Source organism: Corythoichthys intestinalis, chromosome 7 (genome assembly GCF_030265065.1).
Source record: "Corythoichthys intestinalis isolate RoL2023-P3 chromosome 7, ASM3026506v1, whole genome shotgun sequence".
Classification (NCBI taxonomy): Eukaryota; Metazoa; Chordata; class Actinopteri; order Syngnathiformes; family Syngnathidae; genus Corythoichthys; species Corythoichthys intestinalis.
The window spans coordinates 11,805,752-11,828,989 of record NC_080401.1 but is presented as its reverse complement, the minus strand read 5'-3'; the positions used below and the strand labels follow the sequence as shown (position 1 = coordinate 11,828,989).

At 41.7% G+C, this 23,238-nt stretch overlaps 1 protein-coding gene and 2 non-coding genes across 6 annotated transcripts in view; 1 reads left to right on the top strand and 2 right to left on the bottom strand.

Moving 5' to 3' along the window:
- The first annotated feature begins 2,930 nt into the window (after window positions 1–2,930).
- stxbp3 (syntaxin binding protein 3) overlaps window positions 2,931–23,238 on the top strand; it is a 50,425-nt gene continuing 30,117 nt past the window's right edge. The window contains exons 1-4 of one of the 4 annotated variants that reach the window (XM_057841469.1): window positions 2,931–3,071; window positions 10,698–10,869; window positions 19,065–19,160; window positions 22,114–22,163. In XM_057841469.1, the coding sequence (XP_057697452.1) occupies window positions 19,115–19,160; window positions 22,114–22,163 (96 nt within the window). In that variant the 5' untranslated portion in view covers window positions 2,931–3,071; window positions 10,698–10,869; window positions 19,065–19,114. Of the gene's footprint in view, window positions 3,072–10,697; window positions 10,917–19,064; window positions 19,161–19,904; window positions 20,000–22,113; window positions 22,164–23,238 lie in introns of those variants that run through there. The other 3 variants (XM_057841468.1, XM_057841470.1, XM_057841467.1) reach the window with 3 other exon arrangements.
- Window positions 5,242–5,323, bottom strand: trnas-gcu (transfer RNA serine (anticodon GCU)). The gene has a single exon. It is a non-coding gene; the product is annotated as a tRNA-Ser (tRNA).
- trnaa-agc (transfer RNA alanine (anticodon AGC)) lies at window positions 7,416–7,488 on the bottom strand. The gene has a single exon. It is a non-coding gene; the product is annotated as a tRNA-Ala (tRNA).

Here is a 23,238-nt window from a genome sequence, read left to right as displayed (position 1 = left end):
ATTGCAACACCCCCTCCCCCCTTAGACGCCCGATTCATTCGTGTCATGTTATGTCCGTGCAAATTAAAGTCAGAGCCTTTGTTATCTTTAGTAGATAATCCTTAGTGTGTTCGAGATTTTTGTAGAGACTCCTGCCGTTGATAGGTTTCAGCTTAACGTCCACATCCACGGGTTGTTATACTGGTCCGCTGTGTAGTATTTACAGTTATCCAGCTATTATAGTTTGCTGGTCAAGACTCTTGATAGCTTTTATCTTCATATCTTGCGTCTTGACAAGGATCCTCCAATCCGAGACCCAGGTGTTGGCTATTTTCCCAGCTTTCTTGAGTTGACGTGCTTTTCTTGCAATTTTGGCATTTTGGCGAGTCAAGTTGTCATTCAAAAAAATCTTCGACCCTTTCAGGTGGCGGCGCTGGTTAAGCAGGGCAGTCATGGTCTTGTGGTCTGCCAGTTTCATGAGCACCGTCGCCGGTCCTCTCCCCCCAGATGGGAGCAGAAGACAGCGACGGATGTCCAGCAGTTCCATGTTTATTCCATACTCTTTCAGCTTTGCAATTGCCAGATGCACCACTGTGTCCCCTGGGCTAGGCGTCAGTTGTAATCCAGAAATGATGAGCTCATCTGCGCGTCGGCACTGGTCGAGATCGTCAGCCAAAATTTCCAGTCTCTTGATGCGAACATCTCTCTCCTCGACCGCCTGCTTGAGTTTCTCGTTTTCAGCGCGAAGTAACTGGAGCTCTCTGACGATTTCTTGATTCTGGTTTTGAATCAAGCCAGTCAAGGAGACCTCCAACTTCTGTATGGAGGATTTTATTTAATCCAAGTCTCCAGGTTTCAGATTCTTTGGAGCCATACCGGGAGTCGAGCTTGCTGGCCCTGAGTGCTTATCGGTTAAGATAAGAGAGTGCTTCAGGAGCTCAGTGTGCGTCTGTACGCGGTGAAGGCTGAGCAGCGAACAGACACGAACTAGACACGGGTATCGTGTTTGTTTGTATATTACTTTCTTGGAAGAGCTATATCACTTAAAAACAGGATGTTTAAAGTTAAAGATGGCTCTTTTTGTTCTAATAATCAATATTTGTAATATTCCACTGGGAATGGAATTAATTACAGACGGACATTCTTTAAATTTGATGGGAAAAAGAACTTGCCCATTATGGGTGAATAAATCTTTCAGGTGAGTTATATTTTCATGCATCCAATTTTATAAGTAATAATTATAATACATTTTTTGAATGTGTCTTTCTGGCCCTCAAGGTCACCAGACAATTGTTTAAAAAACAATTAAAGACTAAAAACAGTAAAAATCATTAAATATAGAACGTTTAAAAACAATAAAATACTAATAGATAAAAATAAATAGTAGAAAACTAAACCACAAAGAAATCAGGGATTATTATGGATGGGCGAGTCTGAACAGCTGAGTTTTGAGTTTGGATTGAAAAAGGGGGAGTGAGTCTGTATTCCTGAGGTCGGGTGGTAGTGAATTCCAAAGCCAAGCAGCGCGGCTGAATGCTCTTCTCTCCATGGTGCTGAGGCGAGCAGGGGTGACAGACAGGTGTATGGAGGTGGAGGACCTGAGGGCACGGGAGGGAGTTGTAGTATCAAGGAGGTCGGACAGGTATGAAGGGTCAAGGTTCCGGATGGTCCTGAATGTGAGGAGGAGAACTTTGAACTTGATGTGAAAGTGGACTGGAAGCCAATGGAGCTGGTGGAGAACTGGAGTGATGTGGTGGATGAATAGGGTACGGGTTATGATGCAAGCGGCTGAATTCTGGACCTGTTGAAGTTTATGGAGGGTCTTTTGAGGGAGGCCAAAGAGGAGGAAGTTGCAGTAATGCAGGCAGGAAGTGACAAGACTATGAACCAAGGTGGCAGCAGAATGGGGGGTGAGGGAGGGGCAGAGGCGGTTGATGGTGCATAGGTGGAAGTGGGCAATCCGGGTATATTATTTATGTGTGAATGGAAAGAGAATGTACGATGCAGGATGACACCCAGGCTTTTGACTTGGGGGTAGGGCAGTGGAGTTGTCGATGGTGAGGGGATGGCTATGGTATTTGGATATGGTGGATTTGGAGCCGACGAGGAGCACCTTGGTTTTACTGCCGTTGAGGTTGAAGAAATTGTGGGTGAGCCACTTTTTTATTTTGATGATGCAGTCAGTCAGGAAGGTGGGCGGGAGGAATGAGGAGGGTTCGGAAGTGAGGTAGAGCTGGGGGTCATCGACGTAACAGTCAATTTTGATGTTGAATTTACGGAAAATATTGCCAATGTGAGGGAGGTAGATGAAGAAGAGTAGGGGCCCGAGGACAGAGCCCTGAGGCACAGTGGAGGTAACAGGTGGGAGAGTAGATTCAAGGAACTTGAGTTGTATATAGTGAGAGCGTCCAGAAAGGTAGGATGAGCACCAGTTCAACGGGGTGTGACTGATGCCAATGGTGGATAGACAGTGGAGGAGGTTGGCATGACTGATGGTGTCAAAAACTGAAGATGAGGATGGTGAGAAATCCAGAGTCAGATGGCCATGAGGAGGTCGTTGGTTATTTTAACGAATGCTGTTTGAGTGGATGAAAGCCAGACTGCAATTATATACTGTAAGATATATATTTATATATGCTATATAAGTATAGTGATTTGTTCCTTTTTGTTATATGCTCATTATTCCAAATAAGGAGGGAGGTATTTCCTCTTCTATTTGTTCAATTTATGAGTGCGCCTTTCGTCCACATGATGCTACTCAGAAAGTTTGGTGAGTGTGGGAGTGTGAATGGTGAACCTTTTTTACAAGTCATTTGCAAGTGTTGTTGCAAAGTAGCTCTAAAACCGGACCCTGGTCCTCTTGGTTTAATGTGAAAGCGCCCTCAATTTGTACTCTTTAACGAACTTGATACCTTGACAGCTTGCAACGTCGAGCTAATGAGCACATGAAAGCCGGTCGTCTACCAATAGTCACATACAGATCTTAAAGGGCCTCTGTTATAATATAAAGACTTGACAGTTCAAAAGAGGTAGCGACTTAATCAATTCATCACTGGAGATACCTTCACAGTTGGCAGAGTCCACTAAAAAAGGTAAGAGAAAATCATTTGTCTACTAAGATTTAATATACATATAAGGTTTATTTCTTTACAAACACTGAGGATGTGCACGCAACATTGAAGCAGAAAGAAAGCTCAAACAGTGCACGCGCAGTACTTTCAATGCAAAGAGTAGATTTGTGGGAATTAGCAGTGGCTTTTATAGCTCTAAAGTGGCTAGCGGTGTTGTTAGGGTACTAATACATTTTCTCACCGATGGACAAGAGTAGTTATGCTACTAAGTTACTGTTAGTTAAGGGAAAATGGCTACACAATCCACACGTGTTAAATCCAGGTGGGTAGATAAATGACAAGCAAAAATGGACAAAAATTCAGTGGCCAGACATCCACTCCTACCCATTCGAGAAACCGAGTCTCTATTTACGAGAGAGCCTTAAAATCATATAAAACATTGGATGCCTATGTGATGGACAACCATTCATGGGACATACTGTTCTATGATTACAATGTTGAAAACTTCATGGCTCTGAAGATTGAGGTGCTGCCTAGTCAAAGACAAGAAATCAGGACAGAGATGTATCGAGTCTGGGTCATCGTCAACAAGAAAAAGAACTGCATCCTGACCGCAAACTGCATAGCTAGGTATGTCATGAAGTAATATAACAAAATTCAGTCAGGACTTTCAAAGTCATCAGAAGCCTCCCCTGCACAGCACTTCAGTGTAATGACATAATGATAGCTTAGCTTTTTATCCAAAGGTTAGAAAAATGTATTTGCAACATGCCAAAACGTAATCACAGTATATCATCTGGTAAGGTAGTTATGCTCTAATTAGTAGTACTCATCATTATTAATTTTCACGTGAGTAATGTAATGTCAGGCTAAATGGTCACTTTTTTAAAACCAGCTGTGCTTTTGTTACGTCTTAGCCAAAGCTTAAAATACAAGCAACTTGCCAAATGGAACTGAAGTAAATTAGCTTGAAAGATAGTTCGGTCTGTAAGCAGTCTCTCCTACTAGCCCTGCAAACAATAGCCCAAAGATAACTAATCAAATCCTTTCAGAATCAGATAAAGAACTACAAAATTAAAATTTTGTCAGGGGAGAGAATTCGTCTCCCTTTATTTTTGAAAGAGAAAGGCTGTCAATCCAGAAGTCTTTTAAAAGTTTACTTATCGCAAGGCGAACATCAATCACACATGGGTTACAATGATGCTCTGACACAACAGAGCTCAGAGGACTGTTATCATACTGAAAGGCGGGGTTAACTGGTAAAACAGTGGACATATGATGAGAAAAACACGTCATATTACGCAGCATAGATAGGCGGCCAGGCAGTGCTTCAACAATTAAATGTTACATTGCATCTTTGCCCTTGAGCGTGCCTGCTTGCCCTCCCTTGCTTCAGGATGTAGACAGCTGTGCTCTGACTTATGAATTTTAGAAAACACTTGTACAATAATAAAGCTTTAACTAGTTATCAGCATTTGAGAAGCATATGTTCAGAAGCAATTCCTTGACAAATTTGAATTTCAAACCACCCCAGAGATGAAGGAACAATGACCAATGGCCCTGTGTCTAACTTTGTACTTCACGGTGGCCAGCATCACACATGAATTTGGTTTGTTCTGACTGATGGTTTCCGACTGACACGAAGAAATCCCTATTATGTAAATAAGATATGAACCACTGAAGAACAGTGTCAGTGAGCCCTACCCACTGTCCCAATCTGCTGAGTAGTATGTTGGGCTCAGTCATGTCGAAAGACACTTCTCCTGTTTTTCATCTCAAAAACAAAAGACACTACATGGGGAACAATTTTGTCCAAATTTGGAAGTGCTCTCTCACCTACCTGCCTTGCAAACAACAGCACAAAGATAACTAATCAACACCTTTCAGAATAAGATAAAGAAGGACTCCAAAATTAAAATTTTAATTTCAAACCACCCCAGGGACGAAGGAACAATGACCAATGGCCCCATGTCCAACTTTGTACTTCACGGTGGCCAGCATCACTGAAAGAGACAAGTCACATTCCACATTCTTCCAGTGAAAATTTTGACCTATGACTGTGTTTTCACAAGCCTGAAAAAAATGTGAGATGCGTATGAACGAAGCAGGAATTGGAGTAACTGCAGTTGATTCAGTTTGGTCCTGCACCTATAAAAATGGTCTCCAGCCAGATATACCACCAAGCAAAACATGATGAGGATGGGATTCGAACCCATGCGTGTAGAACACAACGGATTAGCAGTCCATCACCTTAACCACTCAGTGACCTCATCACTTTTTTACTGATGTATATCAGGGCAACCAGAGTGCTCTATGCCACCTGTATCGGTAGGTTATACTAACAACAAAGTTGTTCCCCGGTGGGTTCATCCTGATGGAGAATTAGCTCAAGTGGTAGTGTAAAGGATGGAGCAAGTGAGAGGGAGTGGGATCAATTGCCACGTTTACATGGAGCCAACTATTCCAATTACAATCGGAATATTTGTTCAAACCAAATAAATGTGTTCCATATAAACACCTCATTCGGAATGAACAGGCCCAAACCGAATGGAATTTCATTCCGATTCACAGGGGTGGAATATTCCTTTTCCCAAACCGATTAGAAGTAAAATTATATCATGTAAACAGGGAAGCGGAATGGTGTCTGGTTGCGTTCTTTCTGCACATGCTCCGTGGTGACGTCACTTGGTGACGTAAGTAACGTCACTTGCAACATGGCTTCCAAGCACACGCACAGCGCACCCACACAACTTTTTAAATGAACGGCGTATCATTCAGAAGTTTTGTTTCCACTCGAAAAGTTAAAACAGCAGCTGATCTGACGATCGATCTCCATGTTTTGCAACGTGACGCTTTGTTTTGATTAATCTGTGCATGTCAGACGGCAGTTGTCAAACGTCCTTTCGGAATAAAGGCAGACACATGTAAACGCTGGATCGGAATAGATGAAGTGACATGTAAACAGCTGATGTGAAATTTCCATTCGGAATGATTTGAATCGGTATGAATAAAAGTCAGCATGTAAATGTGGCTATTGTCCACATTCTCCAGTAGTTGATAGTTTCGCAGTCTTTCACTCTCTAAAAAGCCGTGGATGAAGCCTGAAGCCATATAGCTTTTTTAAGCTCGTCAATGGGCTCAGATCTGGTTTTTATTTCAAAAACATAGACACGTCTTCTGTTTTTTATCTCGAAAACAAAAGACACTTTGTTGAGAACAACTGAGAAAATTTTGGAAGCGGCCTCTCACTTAACAGCCCTGCAAACAACAGCCCAAGGATAACTAATCAACACCTTTCAGAATCAGATGAAATAGGGCTCCAAAATCAAAATTTGAATTTTAAAGTAACCCACAAATGAAGGAACAATGACCAATTGCCCCGTGTCAGACTTTGTACTTCATCTTGTACACTTGTACAGCATCACTGAAAGAGACAAGTCACATTCCACATTCTTCCAATGAATACTTTGACCTATTACTGTTTTTTCGCAAGCCCGACAAAAACTGGGGATGCATGGTGCAGATGAACAAAGCCGAAATTGGAGCAACTGTGATTGTTTCAGTGTGGTCCTGCACCTGTGGAACTGGTCTCAAGCCAGACACACTACCAAGTAGCAAATGCAAGAACAGGATGACTGAGGACTGATAACTAATCAACAACTTTCAGAATCAGATTAAGAAGGGCTCCAAAATTAAAATTTAAATTTCAAAGGAACCCACACATGAAGGAACAATGATCAATTGCTCTGTGTCTAACTTTGTACTTCACGGTGGCCGGCATTACTGAAAGAGACTATCACATTCAACATTCTTCCAATGAAGACTGTGACCCATTCCATTGTTTTCGCAAGCCTGAGAAAAACTGGCGATGCATGGTGCAGATGAACGAAGCAGAAACTAGAGCAACTGCGATTGGTTCAGTTTGGCCTGCCCCTGTGGAATTGGTTTCAAGCCAGACACGGCACCAAGTAGCAAATGCATGAGGATGGGACTCCAACCCATGCATGTAGATCACAATGGATTAACAGTCGATCACCATAACCACTCGGTCGCCTCATCACTTTCTTACCAATGGATCTCAGGGCAACAGGGGTGACCTACGCCAACTATATCCGTAGGTTGCACTGACAACAGTGTTGTTCCCCGGTTGGTTCATCCTGATGGGGAATTAGTTCAAGTGGTAGTGCAAAAGATGGGGCAAGTGAGAGGTGATGGGATCGATGTCGGATGAAAAACAGAAGAAGTGTCTTTGCTTTTGAAAAACAAACCAGATCTGAGACTAATGACGACCTTGGAAAAACTATCTGGCTTCAGGTTTCATCGATGGGTTTTGAGACAATAAAAGACTGAGATCCCATCGGCTAATGGAGAATGTGGGTATCGATCCCACTACCTCTCGCACGCTAAGCGAGCGCTCTACCACCTGGGCTAATTCCCCTTCAAACCCAAATCACTGGGGAGCAACAGTATTGACAGGCAACATACGGATGCAGTTGGCGTAAGTCAGGGGTGTCCAAACTTTTGGCAAAGGGGGCCAGATTTGGTGTGGTAAAAATGTGGGGGGCCGACCTTGGCTGACGTCCTTTACGTAGAACAATATATTTAAGCAAATGTTAGCAAGCCATTCAGTGTGTCACATTTGCTTAATTATTTTTTTCTCTTTCGACTCTCGGGCTCTTGTGAAATACTGCTGCTGTGACATTAAACTAGCTTCAAGTTGCTTTAATTTCTCGCTGCGTATCTTCCCTGTAATCTTGTCGTACATGTCAGCGTGTCTTGTTTGGTAATTTCGCCTCACATTGAAATCTTTAAAAACAGTGACATCTCTTTGCAAATGAGGCAGACACAGTTGTTGCATATTTTAGTGAAGAAATAGTCTTATTTCCACCTATCCTTTAAGTGTCGGCCGTCACAGTCAGCTTTCTGTTTTTTTGTTGACTGTCACCATTTTAGAAAATGGAAGTAGTGGGTCACACGGAGTAATGTTGCTTAGCCCTTAAATACCTCCAACATGAAGCAATTATCAGAGAATCCTTAAATTTGAAAAATAAGGTCCTAATTAAACCTTTTTTTCATCTAAATTTGAAAAATAAGGTCCTAATTAAACCTTTTTTTCAAATTTGTAAAAAGAAAAGTCATAATGAATATGTGTAATAAGCACTCTATATCTATAACCCATGCTAAATCATGTGTTTTTTCTCATGGAACCTGCAGGTGCATGTGTTGACTTGAATCCATCTTTTTTTTTTTCAAAAAGAAATGTCAAAATTCTAAATTAGTCTCAAAATCATGGAATTTTAGTTGTATCAAATGTGATACATTTGGCAATAAAGGGTTCAACTGCTGCTGCCTTTTAGTGGGTAAATGATGGGCAGCATTTTGTGTGTAAGGTACTTCATATGCTGGTTGCAGTACTGCTGACCAATTCATTAAGTCTGTGTTCGGGCCAGACGTTATTGATTTTATGACAGAGGCTGGGGGCCGGATGAAATTTGACCACGGGCCACATTTGGCCCCCGGGCCGAACTTTGGAAGAAATTGAATCACCTGCAATTGTTTCAGTTTGGTCTGTCCCTGTGGAATTGGTCTCAAGCCAGATACACCACCAAGTACCAAATGCAAGAACATGATGGGGATGGGATTCAAACCCATGCGTGTAGAACACAATGGATAAGCAGTCCATCACCTTAACCAATTGGCACCTCATCACTTCTTTAGTTATGGATCTCAGGGCAACGGGAGTGACCTACGCCAACCGCATCCATATGTTACACTGACAATAGTGTTGTTCCCCGGGTTCTTCAGCTTGAAGGGGAATTAGCTCAAGTGTTAGAGCAATCCAGGAGAGTGAGAAAAGTAGTGGGTTCGATGACCACATAATCCACTCGTTCAAATGTTTTGGAGTGGTTTATTACCGTAATAATATAACGCACTTTTTCCCCCCAAAATCAACTTGTAAAATCATGGTGCAATATATATATATATATATATATATATATATATATATATATATATACACTAGGGCTGTCAAAATTATCGCGTGAACTAGCGGTAATTATTTTTTAATTAATCCTGTTAAAATATTTGACGCAATTAATGCACAAATGCCCCGCTCAGACAGATTTAAATGACAGTACAGTGAATGCTTGTTAATTGTGTTTATGGAGTTTTGCTGACCTCTGCTGGCGCTTGGGTGCGACTGATTTTATAGGCTTCAGCACCCATGAGCATTGTCTAAGTAATTATTGACATCAACAATGGCGGCTACTAGTTTATTTTTTGATTGAAAATTTTACAAATTTTATTAAAAGGAAAACATTAAGAGGGGTTTTAATATAAAGTTTCTATAACTTGTACTAACATTTTTCTTTTAAGATCTACAAGTCTTTCTATCCATGGATCGCTTTAACAGAATGTTAATAATGTTAATGCCATCTTGTTGATTTATTGTTATAATAAAGAAATACAGTCCTTATGTAACATATTTTCAATGTGTATATCCATCTTGTGTCTTATCTTTCCATTCCAACAATAATTTAAAGAAAACTATGGCATATTTTATAGATGGTTTGAATTGCGATTAATTGCGATTAAATACGATTAATTAATTTTTAAGCTGTAATTAACTCGATTAAAAACTTTAATCGTTTGACAGCCCTAATATAAACCGTTTTTTTTTTTATTGACATGGCCACGTTGTGTTGAAGAAACGCATGCGGCGATCCGTTGCCGACCATTACGGTACGTGACGTCTCACCATTTTGTTTCGGTAATACTTCTCTCTGAGTGGCCGAATGATTTCGTCTGTGTTAAATTCGTTTTTTCACTCTTCATAAAGCATAGCATTTAGTTTCTTGAACTCATTTGAGTCAATGTTTATTGCAGCTCCGCAACTCGGCCCATAACAAACGTAACAACACAGACGTCCTGTGTGTGTCCGTCAACTATATCTGCCCCTCGGGAAACTCAAACCCAAATAACAATTGTTCCTATTGTTACTGTCGTGTCGACAGCGATGAGCGCTCTCGGATTTCCGACTTACGTTCTCGCTTTCATTTTACCGTATCAATCCATGGAAGAAACATTTATTCATCATGATGAAACGAGCAAGTTATACAGCAGCCTTTAAAAGAAAAGTCACATCTGTTTTGTTTTCTCCTAGATTCTGGTAAGTTGGAGAAGTTACCGTAAATATTGTCAGTTTATGGTAATGTTTTGAACTACCAATATGCTATACTTGTGCTGTGTTTCACCAGTCAGTAAAATGACATTTCTGTATCTGTACACGAGTTGTTTTGTTGTATTCTTCTATTTATTGGTGCTAAAATTAGGGTGCGCGTTACAAACGGGTACAATAATTTTCCCTTGATTTTACAAGTAAATTTGGGGTGCGCATTATACACGGGTGCGCCTTATATTCGGGAAATTACGGTATATCAAAAGCCATGGATGAAAACTGAATCCAGATAGTTTCAAGTTCATGACTGATCTGAGGTCTGATTTCAATTTCAAAGACACTTCTTCTGTTTTTCATACTGTACCTTGTATCCGTATGTTAGACTAACGATCCAGCGCTGATTTTTGTTTTCTTCGGTGCGAATGACTCTGGTCTTTTCCCAGTCCATAATGTGGTTTTCCCTTTTGCAGTGATCGGTGATGGCTGACTTGTGATGTCTGTTGGATCAGGGAGGTCATTGACATCCGCAAGCGGGGCCCGAAGACCATCAACAGGGACGAGGGGGCTTATATGCTCTCTTCTGCCTGGACCAGCATCCTGGAAGAGTGAATGAGGGGTGTGACTCGCCTGTCAATCTGACAGGTGAGTCACGCCTTCATCCATCTGCTGATAAAGGGGCAGTTTACATGGTGATGCTCCGAGAATACGACAAATTTTATATTTGCATTCTCCATTCGAACAATGTCGCAATTCCGCCCACAAACGATGTAGTATTAATGCCAAGCCATTGGGCGCAGTGCAGATTTACAAGGCAACAGCCAATGATCCACTTTGACACCAACAACCTCCACATCCCGGAAGACAACATACCCACCCACTCCAAGCAATGGCATTTTTCTTTTGCTACAAAAGGCACAAAAATGGCAACATTAAATGTATTTAAATTGTAAATATAATTAAAAACTGTAAATTGAAGCCGACGTTCCGCCATGTTAGCCGTTTCGATATCTAGTAGCAGCTTTGGTCACGCCCAGTGTGACGTGTGCGAGTGCTGATGTCATTGGCGTGAGAGATTTCCATTGATATGGTTGTGGAGCAAGCCCCTGCAATCGAATCATTCCACTTTGGAACCCAGATTCAAAGGTTTGCGTCTTCGCCTTCTGTTTTCGCTGAGCAGTTGGAATATTCATAGATCTTAATAAAGCATTTGACACCACTAATCATGACATTTTAATCAATAAACCTGAAAAGTATGTGATCAGAGGAGTGGCACTATAATGGGTGAAGAGTTATTTAAGTAACAGAAAACAATTTGTGAAGTTGGTTGACTATTCATCATCATGCTTGGACATTGCTCGTGGCATCCCCAGGGTTCAGTGTTAGGTCCAAAACTGTTTATTTTTTATATAAATGACATATACAGATTTTCAAGAATACTAAAATTTGTTTTATTTGCAGATGACACAAGTATCTTTTGCTCTGGGGGGGATTTACATGAGCTCCTGGGGAAGGTTTGGAACGAAATTTGTAAACTAAAAACATGGTTTGACAGAAACAAAGTATCATTAAACTTAAGTAAAAGCAAATGTATGTTATTTAGCAGATACTATAAATATAGTCAAGTACAAATACAGCTAGATGGGGTGAATATTAAAAGGGTCTATGAAAACAAGTGTCTTGGGGTAGGTATTGATGAGAAGATTAACTGGAAAGCTTACATGAAAACATATATAAAGTAAATTATCAAGAAGCATTTTAGTCCTGAGTAAACCAAAACACAGCCTTGACAATAAATTACTCCATATTCTTTACTGTTCTTTAATCCTGCCATACATTATTTACACTACTGTGCAGAGGTCTGGGGTATCCATCCATCCATCCATCCATCCATCCATCCATCCATCCATCCATCCATCCATCCATTATCTTCCGCTTGTTCCGGGGTCAGGTCGCGGGGGCAGCAGCTTTAACAGGGAAGCCCAGACTTCCCACTCCCCAGCCACTTCAACCTGCTCCTCCGGCGGGATCCTAAGGCGTTCCCAGGCCAGCCGAGAGACATAGTCTCTCCAGCGTGTCCTGCCTCCCGCCGGTGGGACATGCCCGGAACACCTCTCCGGAGAGGCGTCCAGGAGGCATCCAAACCAGATGTCCGAGCCACTTCAGCTGGCTCCTCTCAACGCGGAGGAGTAGCGGCTCAACGCCGAGTCCCTCCCGGATGACCGAGCTTCTCACCCTTTTTCTAAGGGAGAGCCCGGACACCCTGCGAAGGAAACTCATCTCGGCCGCTTGTATCCGGGATCTTGTTCTTTCAGTCACGACCCACAGCTCGTGACCATAGGTGAGAGTAGGAACGTAGATCGACTGGTAAATCGTGAGCTTTGTCTTTCGGCTCAGCTCCTTCTTCACCACTACGAACCGGTGCAGTGTCCGCATTACTGCAGACGCTGCACCGATCCACCTGTCGATCTCTCGCTCCCTCCTACCCTCACTCATGAACAAGAACCCAAGATACTTGAACTCCTCCACTTGGGGCAGGATCTCATCCCTGACCCGGAGAAGGCACTCAACCCTTTTCTGACTGAGGACCATGGTCTCGGATTTGGAGGTGCTGATCTTCATCCCAACCGCTTCACACTCGGCCGCGAACCGTTCCAGTGAGAGTTTGAGGTCACAGCTTGATGAAGCCAACAGCACCGCATCATCTGCAAAAAGCAGAGATTCAATGCTGAGGTCACCAAACCAGACCCCCTCAACGCTTCGGCTGCGCCTAGAAATTCTGTCCATAAAAGTTATGAACAGAATCGGTGACAAAGGGCAGCCTTGGCGGAGTCCAACCCTCACTGGGAACGAATTCGACATACTGCCGGCAATGCGGACCAAACGCTGACACCGGTCGTACAAAGACCGAACAGCCCATACCAAGGGGCTCAGTACTCCGTACTCCGGGAGCACCCCCCACAGGACTCCCCGAGGCACACGGTCGAACGCCTTCTCCAGATCCACAAAACACATGTAGACTGGTTGGGCGAACTCCCATGCACCCTCGAGGACCCTGCAGAGGGTGTAGAGCTGGTCCACTGTTCCACGGCCGGGACGAAAACCACACTGCTCCTCCTTAATCCAAGATTCGACTTCCCGACGGACCCTCCTCTCAAGCACCCCTGAATAGACTTTACCGGGGAGGCTGAGGAGTGTGATCCCTCTATAATTGGAACACACCCTCCGGTCCCCCTTCTTAAAAAGGGGAACCACCACCCCGGTCTGCCAATCCAGAGGCACTGTCCCCGATGTCCACGCGATGTTGCAGAGGCGTGTCAGCCACGACAGCCCTACAATATCCAGAGCCTTTAGGTACTCCGGGCGGATCTCATCTAACCCCGGGGCCTTGCCACCGAGGAGCTTTCCAACCGCCTCAGTGACTTCAACCCGAGAGATCGAAGAGCCCACCTCGGAGTCCCCAGACTCTGCTTCCTCAAAGGAAGGCGTGTCGGTGGAATTGAGAAGGGCTTGGAAGTATTCTCCCCACCGACTCACGACGTCCCGAGTCGAGGTCAGCAGTACACCATCTTCACTATACACAGTGTTAATGGTGCACTGCTTTCCTCTCCTCAGACGCCGGATGGTGGACCGGAATTTCCTCGAAGCCGTCCAGAAGTCGTTTTCCATTGCCTCGCCGAACTCCTCCCATGTCCGAGTTTTTGCCTCAGCGACCGCCGATGCCGCTATCCGCTTCCCCAGCCGGTACCTGTCAGCTGCCTCGAGAGTCCCACGGGCCAAAAAGGCCCGATAGGCCTCCTTCTTCAGTTTGACGGCATCCCTTACTGCTGGTGTCCGCCAGCGGGTTCGGGGATTGCCACCACGACAGGAACCAACTACCTTACGGCCACAGCTCCGATCGGCCGCCTCAACAATGGAGGTGCGGAACATGGCCCACTCGGACTCGATGTCCCCCACATCCCCCGGGACAAAGGAGAAGTTCTGCCGGAGGTGGGTGTTGAAACTCTTTCTGACAGGAGATTCTGCCAGACGTTCCCAGCAGACCCTAACAATACGTTTGGGCCTGCCAGGTCTGGCCAGCATCTTCCCCTGCCATCGGAGCCAACACACTACCAGGTGGTGATCAGTTGACAGCTCCGCCCCTCTATTCACCCGAGTGTCCAAAACATGCGGCCGCAAGTCCGATGACACGATTACAAAGTCGATCATCGGACTGCTGCCTAGGGTGTCCTGGTGCCAAGTGCACATATGGACACCCCTATGTTTGAACATGGTGTTCGTTATGGACAAACCGTGACGAGCACAGAAGTCCAATAACAGAACACCACCCGGGTTCTGATAGGGGGGGGCCGTTCATCCCAATCACGCCCCTCCAGGTCTCACTGTCATTGCCCACGTGAGCGTTGAAGTCCCCCAGGAGAATGAGGGAGTCCCCAGTGGGGGCGCTCTCCAGCACACCCTCCAAGGACTCCAAAATGGGTGGGTACTCTGAGCTGCTGTTCGGTGCATAAGCGCAAACAACAGTCAGAACCCGTCCCCCCACCAGAAGGCAGAGGGAGGCTACCCTCTCGTCTACTGGGGTAAACCCCAATGTACAGGCGCCAAGCCGGGGGGCAATAAGTATGCCCACACCTGCTCGGCGCCTCTCACTGTGGGCAACTCCAGAGTGGAACAGAGACCAACCCCTCTCGAGAGGATTGGCACCAGAACCCAAGCTGTCTGTAGACGAGAGTCCGACTATATCTAGTCGGAACTTCTCTGCCTCACACACCAGCTCGGGCTCTTTCCCTGCCAGAGAGGTGACATTCCATGTCCCAAGAGTTAGCTTCTGCAGCATGGGATCGGACCGCCAAGGCCCCCGCCTTAGGCTTCCAGCCTACTCTCTGCGCACCCGACCCCTTTGGCCCCTCCCACAGGTGGTAAGCCCATGGGAAGGGGAACCCATGTTGCCTTTTCGGGCTGTGTCCGGCCGGGCCCCATGAGGACAGGCCCGGCCACCAGACGCTTGCCTTCGGGATGGCGTGGCTCAGTGGTAGAGTAGTTGTCCCCCAACTCAGAGGTTGTGGGTTTGATTCTCTGCCCTGATGAACTCGCCTAAGTATCCTTGAGCAAGATACTGAACCCAACATTGCTCCTGGTGCTGCGTCACCATTAGGTAGATCGCGATGTAGTGTAAAGCGCTTTGAGCGCCTTGAAAGGTGGAAAAGCGCTATATAAGTATAACACCATTTACATCCTCCAGGCATGGCTCCAGAGGGGGGCCCTGGTAACCAGCGTCCGGGCAAGGGAAAATTTGAGTCCATTTATATCAGGGGTGGGCAAACCGGTCCTCGAGGGCTGCAGTGGGTCCTGGTCTTTGTTCCAACTTATTCAGCACAGACAGTTTAGCCAATGAGGTATAAGTGGAAAATAGAAGCACCTGACTGCAATCTACTGATTGCACTTGTGAGAAACTGGATTGGTGAAAGGCTGTCCTCATGATGGGTATGAAAAAAAACCCGCACCCACTGCGGCCCTTTGTGGAATAGTTTGCCCACCCCTGATTTATATCAATCATCATCGAGGGGTCTTTTTGAGCCATACTTTGTCTTGCCCCTCACCTAGGACCTGTTTGCCATGGGTGACCCTACCAGGGGCTTAAAGCCCCAGACAACATGGCTCCTAGACACGCAAACCCCTCCACCACGATAAGGTGATGACTCACGGAGGGGAGGTCTGGGGTAGCACTTATAAATGTACAAAAAAGAGCTGTAAGAATAGTACATAATGCTGGTTGTAGGGATCATACAAATATATTATTTTAAAAATCCAGAACATTAGAAGTCACGGACTTGGTTCATTTTCAAACAGCTCAGCTCATGTAGTATAAGGCTATACACAGGTCACTTCCTGGCAATATACAGAAATTATTTTTTTAACAGAGAAGGGCATTACAGTTTAAGGGAGGAGCTTCACTTACAGCATCAGAGGGTACGGACTATATTAAAAAGTACTTGTATTTCTGTTTGTGGAGCGAGGCTGTGGAATAAACTACATAAAGCAATGTCCAGGCATGACCCAGTTTAGGAAGTGGTACAAGCACGTAGTTTTCCCAGGGTATAGGGAAGAGGAAGGGGTTCAATTATAGGGTTTTTTTACATATCTGTTATTGGCTAGGTCCTGTTTATTGTTGTTTATCTTGCATCTTATGTATAAGGTTATTTCTTTGTTGATATGAGGACTATTTAAATAGGGCAGACTGAATGCTTCATCCTACTCCTTTTTGGACACAACGAATAAATTCTGATCTTATTTATTATTATCATTATTATTATTGTCTTAACTACTATTGCTGTTATCTCAAGGTAATCATTGGTTTTGTCTGTTTTTTTGTTTTTCTTTTGTATTTTTTGTTTATATTTTTTTATTTTCTCACGTTCAAAATAAATAATTCAGTCATTAAAAATACGTTTCTCGTTTATGCTTTGTTTTAGTAAGTCGAATGGAGTGGCCTATTGTGTAAGACCTGTTGTTTATTTTGTGTGTTTTAAATGTAACTGTGCCAAAAGTATTTTCTCATCAATAGGTATGTGAACGTATGGAGGTAGATTTGTGTCTTTATTATTCAATCAAAAAAAAAGTTGCTTCGATCAAATAAAAAGTTGCCTCAATCAAAATATATACTTTCAATCGAAGAAAACGTCACTTCAATCAAAAAAAATGTGTATGAATGCAAAAATAAATTTGAAACTCAAAAAAATATATTTGAAAACTATTTTTCTTTGATTGAATTTTATTTTTTTGATCAAAGTCAAGTTTTTTTTAATTGAAACACCATTTTTGATTGAAGTCATGTAATATTCCGTTTGGACCACATTTTGGCTAGGACATTTGTGTCTTTATTATTCAATCAAAAAATAAATAGCTTCAAACAAAAAAATATATATTTTCAAAAGAAAAATCACTTCAATCAAATTTTTTTAAAAAATCAATCATAGAAAAAAAGGTTTGAATGTGAAAAAATATTTGAGACTCAGAAATTCGCATTTGAACACTTTATTTTTCATTCAAACTGTTTTCTTTGATTGAAGCAATCCTTTTTGTGTTTGAGCCATATTAGGGGTAGGACATTTGTGTCAAAATCATTCAATCGCAATAAAAGTTGCTTTAATCAAAAAACTATTTTTAATCAAAGAAAAAAATCATTTGCAAAAACTTTTTTTTTTTTTAATGTATTTTTTATTTGAAATATATATATATTTTTTTATTGAAGTGTCACTTTTTTTGAAAAGCAAAAAGTTTTAAACTTATTTTTTTCAAAGTGGAAAAAGTTTTGAACACACTTTTTTTTTTTGAAGTGGAAAAAGTTTTGAAGGCACTTTTTTTCGATTGAATCATTTTGACACAAAGATTCTCCTTCAACGCTAGTTCCGGTGTGTTTGATTGGCAGGTAGCTGAGCCAATGACATAAAAGTATGAAGCAAGCATAATGGCCACCAGGGCTCCATCCAGCCATCGGAGTCTGTTGGAGTCTAAGCCGAATATAGGGCACCGGTACGGGCGTGTGACATCGGCATTTCACCGGAGTACGGTGCCCTGTTGCTTAATGTGATTTAACACGGCGAACTTCACCCGCTGCCCTGACGTGACGTTTGGCAATTGGTTCCAACCGGAGTGTCCGCGACGCGCCGGTACGGGAGTGGTCGGCGAGTGGCCCGACACTAGCCTGCCCAGTAAGCGAGTGGACTACCGGCGAGTCGCCGGCGTCCACGCCGGCAGCCCCATCGCTTCAGCTTTGAATGAGTGCCGTGTCATTCGCGGGGCGTCCACTCGACAGCCGGCCTCCGCGCCTGGGGGGTGATATCGGGGTCCGACCAGTGTGCCACGACAGGGCACCGTACCGTTGCGGGTACTCCGGTGAAATGCCGATGTCACACGCCCGTACCGTTGAAAAAATTCAAATGAAAGATATATATATAAAAAAAAAAAGTTTTTGCAAATGATTTTTTCCTTTGATTAAAAATAGTTTTTTGATTAAAGCAACTTTTATTGCGACTGAATGATTTTGACACAAATGTCCTACCCCTAATATGGCTCAAACACAAAAAGGATTGCTTCAATCAAAGAAAACAGTTTGAATGAAAAATAAAGTGTTCAAATGCGAATTTCTGAGTCTCAAATATTTTTTCACATTCAAACCTTTTTTTCTACAATTGATTTTTAAAAAAAAAATGATTGAAGTGATTTTTCTTTTGAAAATATATATTTTTTTGTTTGAAGCAATTTATTTTTTGATTGAATAATAAAGACACAAATGTCCTAGCCAAAATGTGGTCCGAACGGAAAATTACATGACTTCAATCAAAAATGGTGTTTCAATTAAAAAAAACTTGACTTTGATCAAAAAAATAAAATTCAATCAAAGAAAAATAGTTTTCAAATATATTTTTTTGAGTTTAAAATGTATTTTTGTATTCAAACACATTTTTTTTGATTGAAGTGACGTTTTCTTCGATTGAAAGTATATATTTTGATTGAAGCAACTTTTTATTTGATCGAAGCAACTTTTTTTTTGATTGAATAATAAAGACACAAATCTACCTCCATATTAACGCAGCTAACGTCTTTGCACTTGCAAAACATTGCCACCCACAGGTAATATAGCGCAGCTGCAAGCTTTTAAGGGAGATATTGTAGACTTCAGCGTCGTTTGATAAAAAAGGTCATACTCAACATGAATGAAATACAACAATACTGAAACTATCCATTTCAACAAAATGTCATATGGTTTCTCAGTTCTCCGTCGAATTATTACAACCGGAAGTTCTACCGGAAGTGATAATGTTTGGCTTTATTCTCAGTACACGCAGACGAGACAGGAAGAGGCGCTGAGGCGAAAAAAAAAGTCAAGATGGCAACCGGTCCAGAAAATGGACTGAAAAGGATAGTTTGGAAAAGTAAGTTTGATTTCATTGTCAATCCTTCGTGGTACTTTTAAACTAAACGGCGCTGTGCATTCTTATGGTAGATATTCCAGCAAGGTAACTTGAAGACTTAACATCGGTCCGTGACAATTTGCTTCAACTTTCACGGCGTTGTGAGACACCGTTGGGCGTATAACAGCGAGAATACGAAAAACTACTGTTTAGCTATACTTAACAGCAAAGGACTGGTCACGCAATCCACTTTGGAGCAGGACAACTGTTCGTCCAAAATGGGGTCAACTATCCATTAGTCTGAAACCACACCTCATGTCGTTTGACAAGTGATTCAAGACAGTTTGACGACTCTCATGTCATGCTCAACTTTCATTACAGTAAACAAAAACCTCCTTGAGACACTCACGAGCCACAACACTAGGTACACTCGCAAGATTTGTATCCGAAATTAAAAGTCAAAATGTTTAGATATAAGAATGCTAGCAATATATCACTCTTTTTGTTTGTTTGTTTTTGTTTTTAAATTAAAAAAAGAATACTAGCAATATTTGTACTCATAATTGTGGAGCCATTTTTAAATTTAGGTAGATTTTAGCAAGAAACATGATTTTCTTTAATTACCACGTTGATTCATGTGGTTGACTGGATCTGGCACCTGGACCTTATGTTAGGCACATGTGTGAAAAAGTATTCCAACCATCAGGTTATTATCTTAAATGCAATGTTCCCCCTAATTTTTCATGTGTCTGAGCAGACACACAAGCTCCCTGAGCGCAGTGCATATCACGATGAACAACATCAGATGTTTACCCTTGGGCTACACATCAGTATCACGGCTGTTCAAAACCCTGGAAATGGCAAGTTACATAGCTTATTAAAAGAATGAAACTACAGAAGCAATTTTCATTTGTTTACTTTTAATATAATTGATTTGGCCCACCTAAAAAGAAAAAGACAAACATCTCGTTCATGGGATGTGTACAATGTTATATGTGAGAGTCCTGCTTTAACCATAGGAAGAATCCTGCTTTGGCCTAGGTAAGGTCCAGTTGTGGCATAGATGAGTTAATAAATAAAACATAATGAACAACGACAATGGGAGTACAGTATAACAAACTCGCACATTAAACTGTTTAGACAATAAGGACAATCAAGATTCCTATTCTACGTGTTTGAGCAGCTACACTGCAAAAACACACCTCCTTAAAACTAGTTAAATTCCCTTGTTTTCAGTGTAAATCTACTAGAAATATGTGAAATTATCAGCCAAATTTTACTCACTTGGATATCCTGAAATAAGCTTATTTTCAGCTCGCTATTTTTCTCAACAGACTTATTTTGAGCAAAAACGTAGTATATATAATCTTAATAAAGCCTGTTTGTCAGAAATTTAAGAATAGATATTGTTCAAAACATTATTTGAAAGCAAATTTTTCTTGGTTTATGTGAAAAATTACAAACTTTTAGATGTATGGGCTTAATAAGAACAAATAGTAATATTTACTTCCCACACAACTGACATTTTTACCGATAGTCTCTGGGTAAATTGGGAGACGGTAATGTAGTGTGTTGAAGGTGTGCTGTAAAATGCGGACCGGATTTTAGGGAAACCGAAGCAAAAACTGGAATGGATTATGTAAATCGATGCGCTGGAAAACCCGGACTGGATTTTTAAAAAACTGCATCTGAATTTTTCCGTGTCGGCCGATCCAATACCGATGCGCATTTTTTTGCCCATATCGGCGTTCGATCCGATCTAAATATCGGATCGGGACATCTCTAGTCAAAATGTCATTTTGTCACTGTTGTCCCATGAAAAGATATACTTAAATATTTGCAGAAATGCGATGGGTGTACTCACTTAGATGAGGAAGTTATGATGAGCACACATACGAAATTTTTAGAGGTTATATCCCAAAGATAGGCAATCACTGTAAGTCAGAGTGATTCTATGAATTTTTGTCATTTAAACGAATGGCAATAAATAGCATCAGTATTGATACAGTTCAAATACCACATATCATATCAACACAAAGTTAAACAAAGCTTTTGAGTGAGAGCCTCTCACTCAAATCACATTTAATTTGCAATGTATTCATAGCCATTTGGCTAAAAGACTGCAGCTAATCTGCTACTTCAATTTGTGAACAGAGTAGTTTCCCTCATTTAACTACCTGATATATAGTTAACAAAGCTAAACCATTGAAATTCACAATTCATGGGAATATGTGACTAACACAACACCAACACAGAGGTAAAAAAGAACAACAATGACGGACAGTTTATCTGGCACTGGCCTGTAAAGCAGGTGGGAAGGTGTCATTTGCACTGTTGAATGTATGATTGGTAGTCTGTCACACGCACCGTAATATTGATGCCGCATTCAAGTGTTGCTGGAGTAATCAAAAAAATGATCTCTATTACATGGCGTCTATAAAAAGTGCCTTCAGTCACTCTACTTGTGATGTATCGTTGGAGCATTAACATAGGCTGTTTTTATCCCACAATACAACTTTACAACACGAAACAATTTTCCAACTTGGGAACTCAAATCTCCTGATACACTTGAACGTAGCATATCTTGCGAAAGTGCTTTGCGGAAGTATCAAGTCATATGCCTATCACAGCCAAACTTGCGTGCAGAAATTACCATACTAGAGAGCAATGTGCAAATTGTGTATATGGAGGGAATTGAGTAATATGACCATATTAAATAAGCGCATTCAGTAGATTATGCTATGTAGACTTAAAATTCCGAAGGATTTTTAAAACTATTTTTATTACTGGTGAAACTTATACTGGGTCACTGCAGATCAATACTCGTGCACGTGCCCCAGTGAAATATGTCTGGCGACGATAGAATGACATATTTTTCTTACTTTATTAGTTAGTATATGGCTTTGTGCTGTATTGTCTTAAAATAGAAACCTCATACCTATATTTCTGTCTCACTTACCTTTCTTTTTTATAGGAATTAAAGACACAATAATTGAAGACTGCAGAAAATCTGAAGTATGGAAGGTAAATAACTTTTTGCCTTGGGTTGTTTTTCTTTTGTTACGACTGAGGCTTCCACAAACTATTATTTTGACGACTGTAATTTTTGGACTTACCTTTTTCTAAGGAGCGGGAACCTCTGAGTACCTCACGTTATGATATGATTTGCGATACAAGGCTCACGATAAAACAGTTATGGCTGAGGAAATCATTCTAGGATATTTTACAAAACAACTAATGAACAGAAAAACGAGCTATTTTCATCCTTTTGCTATGAATCGAAATGATATCCAATCCATCCATCAATCCATTTGAACTGGGAGGTTGTGTGACGTCTATAGCCGTCAATGGCAACTATTGCGAGGCAATGAGTTCATTTTGGGGCATTTCATGTCATCTCTTGTTGATTTTTCGGTCACTTCCTTTTCCTGTTGGGGCATTTACTGGTCACTTCCTTTTGATTTTGGTGAATTTATCGGTCACTCCCTGTTGATTTGGGGTTACTGAAAAGGAAGTGACTCAGTAATGTCCCCAAATGAAATGGAAGTGATTGAAAATAAACAGGAAATGACGTTAATAAACCCAGGAGTACCAAGTTTGAATTTTCTGCGTCAACGTGTTCTGCTAAGTCTAACATGTCCGTTATTAAATCCCGAGAGAGCTCATGCAGAACCTGAGCAATCGCTCGACTCAATCAACTCAAACCCTGCCTAGATTACACCCGCCCACTGAGTTTGATGAGCCAATGACGGAATTTTATGCAGTACAAGGGGAACAAGAGTGTAATAATGAACTGAATAAAAAGTGAAGGAATGTTAAAATAAATAGATAATGAAATAAATATTGAAATAAACAAATGTTGAAATAATTAAATAAAACATTATATAAATAAATGAAAATTGATACAGATAAATATAAATTGAAAAAAAGAAAAAGTGAAATGTATAAATAAAAATTGAAATAAAAAATTGAAAATAAATGAAAATTGAAATAAGTAAATGCATATTGAAATAGAAGCATATTTAATCATTTATTGTGGATTTACTTAATTTTTGCCCTCCTGGGCCTCTATAATAAACATGCTTTATCGTCATTTACA